The sequence below is a fragment of the Pinus tabuliformis genome, chromosome 2_2, assembly GCF_031772625.1.
Source record: "Pinus tabuliformis cultivar Carrire ecotype Pingquan chromosome 2_2, CPIR1, whole genome shotgun sequence".
In the NCBI taxonomy this organism is placed as follows: Eukaryota; Viridiplantae; Streptophyta; class Pinopsida; order Pinales; family Pinaceae; genus Pinus; species Pinus tabuliformis.
Genome location: NC_142300.1, coordinates 414331254 through 414337253, shown reverse-complemented (window position 1 = coordinate 414337253; position 6000 = coordinate 414331254). Strand labels below are relative to the sequence as shown.

The window sequence follows — 6000 nt, the reverse complement described above, 5'->3', positions numbered from 1 at the left end:
CATGAAATTATACTTTACTTGATAATCTATATGGTAATTTCATAATTAGATAAATGTAAAAAAATACACATTGATTTAAAAATGTAAAATAATTAATATTTGAAATTTTATTCATTAATATAAAAAAATATTAATAATTTTCATTTATAATCCAAATATAAATTTTACACAATAAATTAAAAAATTAATCTTTTAACCAAAAATACATTACTAAAATTCACAACCACTCAAATCACTATAATTACTAAATAACGTCACATCACAAACATGAAGAATCAATACAACTAAAATGTTGATATTCTTTAGTTTCTTACCCAGCACGGAAGTCGAGCTTTGTTCAATGCACTTAGGTGAAGCCATAAAAGTACATTGAATACTTTAAAGGTCTACTTTATTAAATGAGGCATTCTGAGTGTGTGACTGAGAAAGAACGAGACCAAGGCATAATTAGTAATGAATAATTATGCATTCATCCCTTTAACTTCAAATATAAGCATCAATACTCCAAAGAACCTTTCGGTTAAAAAAATTGTGAGGAGCCACCTCACAGAAGTTTACACTTGTACTCCAATTTCTTTAATGAATATAATACTGACCATATTCAGTAATGTGTTGTACACAAGTGAGCATCCTAATTAGGAAAGACATTAATATTTAATGTTAGATTCACATTAAATGCTAATCTTTAATGCTAGGAGGCGCGCCCACCTGCAAATATAAAGAGAAAAGTGAAGCCAAACCAACGGTTGCAGATTATTTGAACTACTTAATTTAATCAATTTGTATACGGTTGGTTCCCCTGGCCTTGCACTTTCTCACTGCCCGCAGCCGGTGAAGACGGCAGAGATCCGGTATGCCGAAAGAAAAGCGACGACGTGTTCGTCGGAAGCGAGCTCGTTTGGTTCTGATGGAATATTTAGTACTTGTAAAAGCCGGTGGACGGTGGCGTCCGCTTTGGGCTGGCGATGAATTATAGGGGAGCTTTTTATTATGCTGTTGATGATGATAAAAGCTTCATTAATTTGTCTTATTTTGAGGAATGGAAGGATCAGATTCAGCCATGCCTTGTTCACAAAGCGGAAGACGTTCATGTCTCTGCGCCATCTTTGTTCACGTTAAGTGTGTAACGTCGTGGAAGGGATTCGACCCGTGCAACTGGATTCGTAAAATGCCATTTGATTCTTCTAGCTCTCAAATTATTGCTCCAAAACCTGACAGCACGATTCAAGTTTTACAGACTTTGCCGAGGTAGGTTTGGTTTTTTATTTTGCCATCTGAAAATCCTAAAATTCTCGACTGTAAAAACTTATGTGCACACGCTTATAGAACAACGAGATTTTTATTTAATTATTTTCTTCGGTTTGCCCTCTTCAATGGTTCTGTCAACGCTAAGGTTGCCCTTGAGCTACCTGCACAGACATCAATTTAATTGCAATTGCCCTATTCCAGACAGGGAAAATTCTTTTATGATGCTAAGTGCACCTACAACTTAATGGTTGAAACTTGTTCTGAAATTGACAGCACGGGAGCTCCGGACTATAGGAAGCTGGAATTAGTTTATCTTCACTATCCGGAACTTAGGGCTGCTTTGTACAGAGTGGTAATCCCAGTGAATTAAAAGAATATGCCTTTCAAGCGCATATGTTAAGCATATTTCTGAAAGTATATCACGATGTTACTGAACAGAATTCTAAACAACGTATTGTGAAAAGACACTTGAAATATTATCTTAATTAATGTGCCCTACGAAGCTGCCTACAGTTCAACTTTTTGGAAGATAGATCAAGGTAAGGTCATCATCTTCGCGACTAGTTTGTACGTAGCTTCTATACGAGATTCTGTTAACGGTAGATACACTGAAGGCTGCTTCCAACTTGTGGGTTAATCAAGTTATTTTTTAATAAAACCCATGACTTTTATTGGGTGCCTTGTCTTCTGGAATCAATTCATTAAAGATTAATTCTGACTAACTTTCAACTGAGTTGCTTGCATTTCCTTGCCTTCATAATAGGCATACGGCCCAATAATTTCTTGGAGGATACCAATAACTACAAAACAGACTGAACTTTAATTTATTTCATAGAATTTTCTTTTTGTGGCCCTGTCTTGTGAGCAGCCACTGTAATTAAACTAGTCACATATGAGTTCATTTCATGTACTCTGACACTCCAGTAAGGAGGAAATGTCGTTCTGCTGGTTGGGGGTTCCGTTTCCTTTCTCTCTCCTGTTGTCATCACATTTAACATTTGTTTCGACTCTTCACGCCTTTGGATGTTATTTAACGTATAGCAACTCCGTCATTGCCCATGGAATGTGAAAACTACAAGCCAGCTTTTAACAACTCTTCATTTGTCAAATTTACTTGAATTGTCACAATTTGGCACGCCAAAAAGCGACTTTCATAGAAGAAACCCATAGGATGCAATATATTCTTCCCTTTGGAATATTTAGAGACCCTGTTACAACCAAATGCCAAGAAAACATTGGGGGTATTCAGGCCTGCAGCTGCCAAAGTTACTATCTTGTGTAGTTTTCAACTGTTGAAATCCTAGATCATTTCTTTTGTTAATATGCATAATTGTCTCACAACGATAGGTTTAAAAGATTCACTGTTATGTATTCTGATTTACTCCTATGCTTGCATTACGATGCATGCAGGTAGATTATGCCAGCAATCATTCCTGCTGCATATCTTCTAGGGCATGTACCAAGTTAAAAAGTTTTCAACGTCTGGCATGACTCCTCAAAGGGTTCAAGGACACCAGCAAAGGGGATCTGGTCCTTCAGACGTATCTTCTAACTCTGATGGTAGTCCTGTTACGGCATGTGGTGGAGGATCAGCAAAACAACGATTACGTTGGACGACTGATCTGCATGACCGATTTGTGGAGGCAGTTGGTCAGCTTGGAGGTGCTGACAGTAAGTAACACTTGAGCATTCTGCATCTCTGTATTGTAATTAGAGACACACCATGTGATTCATATTATACCTTCCCTCATTTTGATGTATACAGTTGTGCTCATTTGTTTAGAAAGCTAGTTTGACTATGAATTTTATATGAAACTGCATGTTACCGCAATATTCTTTTGATGTTTATTCTCTGTTTATACTGATTCTGTTGGTTAATCTTGTTAATTTGACATTTTTTTAAATTTCAATTATACAGTAGAAGTAATTTGACGAAAAAGCTTTTCATGGTTTACTTATTAAGTTATTACCATGGATTATCTAACCTGTTTGCATTAATTAATATCGATTATCACTAGTTACAAAAGCAGATGGTGAGTGAAATTGCAAAGGAAAGTTTTGGCATGTTTACCAAAAATTAGCTTCATAAGAACACAGTTATCATTGAAATACTAGCTAAGACTATCAAATCATACTATATTTAACAGAAATCTCAATATATTATCAGTGCTCATTTATATTTTTGGTTCCTGTACAAGGTATTTATATCTTAGATGTAACTCTCTATGCTTGCAATCAACATGTCACTCTTAAAGATGCCCTTGCGTCTTCTTGTATATATGTCTTGAGTTTTATATTGAGATAATAGCCCATGGTCTTAGTGTCATTTGGCAAACTGATGAATCATCATAATTGCCAGCTTAATTAAGAACTATGTTGATTCAATTACAATTAAATGTCTGTAAAGATGAACTTCAACCACTAAAGTTTATGGGTCTATGAGTATGTGTGTTTGTGCCTGTATAAAGGGCATCCTATTTATTTGTTTTGGAAAATCCACATATTTTATATTACATAAATGTACAAAATACAACAGAAACGTTGGCCCAATGTATGAAGGATAACGTTGGCCTTCTTTGAGTTTGTCTAGTCTTAATTATATGAGACTGGGAAGCATCTCAATTAAAAATACAACCAGTTGACTTCTGCACCTTGGTGTTTTCTTGACTTGAACACAATGATTAGAATTGGTGCAACCCAATGACAAAATGCTATTGGGAGGTCTTTTTCAAATAATTAGTTCCATGTATTTCTGTTTACCATATTTATTTATGTATGTTTTAAATGAATTGCTTCACATATCTTATTCCATAAAGAAAAAACTGGATTCCTTAGTGATAGGGAAGTTAGAGCATTGGAGCTTATATTCCCATTGTATCTACAAGGGGTATGTAATTAAATCCTTTAACACAATTTTGTGGACAACCTTCAAATTTGAATAGATTACACAAAACAAGGAAAGTTACCAAAGAGTGCATGTTGCCTACTTTAGCCTTCTTTAGATCCTTTCCCTTTCTTGGTAAGGTCCATTAAGGTCCATTAGTTTGTAATTCATTGGGGGAGGGTGGAGAATAATTTTTGGGAAGTATTGGTAGAAAAATGATCTGAAATGGGGCACTAAAGGCTTCTTGTCAGCTTACAAGAACCTCTTCCACCCCAAAGCTTAAACAATTTCCAAGATCTACGCTTATGATTGATAATTTGCGGAAATAAGCACTTGAAATAGGTGTATGCTTGTGTTTGCCTTTAACTGACCAAATTGCCTTAAGTTTATTTGCTTAGATTGATATATAAACACACATAACAGTAAAATGCAGCAAACAAACAAACACATAAGACAACGATATAATATGGAGTTCACCCTGATATCTTGGGCTACGTCTCCTTGAGCTCTAGTCAACTCAACTAGGCTCTCTGGGATTATGGTAATATTTCTTTTACAATTTCCACACTCAACTCCATTGGTTTACAACTAAACCTATGGGTTTAGAATACCATCTTATCCCTGGCTGTCTAGACTATGCAGACAGATCTAGGCTTCTCTGGACTAGACTCCTTCAATCAGCGCTCTGAGTTATCTTGAGCTCTAGCTTGCACTAACTCCCTCAAAATTCTTTCACTGTCTCTGGAATTCCTTCTTCTGTCTTCAACACATTTTGGACATTAGCAATAGCTTGATCATTTGATCTCTTTGCTGTTTTGCCTCCAACCTCTGGTGGCTTCTGCCTCTGCTCCCGGCTCTGGCTCTTGGCTCTGGCTCTCGGCTTTGGCTTTTGGCTCTGGCTCTCGTCTCTGGCTCTCAGCTCTGGCTCTCATCTCTGGCTCTTGGCTCTGGCTCTAGCTCTCGGCTCTAGCTTTGGCTCTTGGCTCTCACGAGCTTATGGTTTCGCTTGACTTCCAAGCGACCCTCTGCTTCTGAGTCACCCCGATTCGCAGACTGCCTCCTTTGGGCTTACACTCAGCATTCAAGCATCTCTGAGCCTCTTGGGCTTCTTTGCGCTTCTCCTGAGCATAACTCTGCCTCTTTGTGTTATCAGTGGTTCGCTCGACCTCCAAGCGAATCTCAACAACCTTTAGCCGCCCTGTCAATTGAGCTCCCTATGCTTTTTGTAATACATCAGTTACAGTCGCCTCCATCATTGAAGACCAACTGTTTCATTACAAGAATCCATTTACAAATGGAAAGGAACCGGCGGGCATGGCCACCCGATCGTTTTTCCTTCCTCTGGCCGAAATAGCCAAATAACGGAAATACACAGGAAAACGCACGCAAAACACATCATGGGCCTTAAGCTCGGACTTCAAATAATATGAAATTGTGTTTATAATCCTTATCGGGTCCGTGCCTCGATCGCATATCGCAATCGCACGTCGCATGGTGCATTGGCCCCTTTGTATCATCGCGATCCGATTTACCGACCTCCGATCACTTTGATTGGCGCCTCATCGGCTATCGGCATTATCGCTATATCGCTTATCGGCGTATCGCAAATCACATTGCGTATGGCTAAACCCGAATAGAACTCCAATCAACAGAAATACAAAGAAATCCAATGAAAATCCGCTTAACAAACTTAACGGATCTCAAAGACAAATGAACCTGCATCTATAATGTCGTCGGGTCCGCCCATCGCAATCGCATGTCGCATAGGCCCCGCTCCTTTGTATTGTGGCATCCTGATTTGCTGATCGTCGATCAACGCTATTGGCGTATCGCACATCGGCGCTATCACATATCGGCGAGTCACATGG

At 38.2% G+C, this 6000-nt stretch overlaps 1 protein-coding gene across 3 annotated transcripts in view; it reads left to right on the top strand.

Annotated features, from left to right (window-relative positions):
• Window positions 1–930: 930 nt before the first annotated feature.
• Window positions 931–6000, top strand: part of LOC149193022 (uncharacterized) — a 243127-nt gene continuing 238057 nt past the window's right edge. The window contains exons 1-2 of one of the 3 annotated variants that reach the window (XM_089404757.1): window positions 931–1252; window positions 2663–2919. In XM_089404757.1, coding sequence (XP_089260883.1) covers window positions 2703–2919 — 217 coding nt within the window. In that variant the 5' untranslated portion in view covers window positions 931–1252; window positions 2663–2702. Of the gene's footprint in view, window positions 1253–1337; window positions 1788–2050; window positions 2514–2658; window positions 2920–6000 lie in introns of those variants that run through there. The other 2 variants (XM_089404758.1, XM_089404759.1) reach the window with 2 other exon arrangements.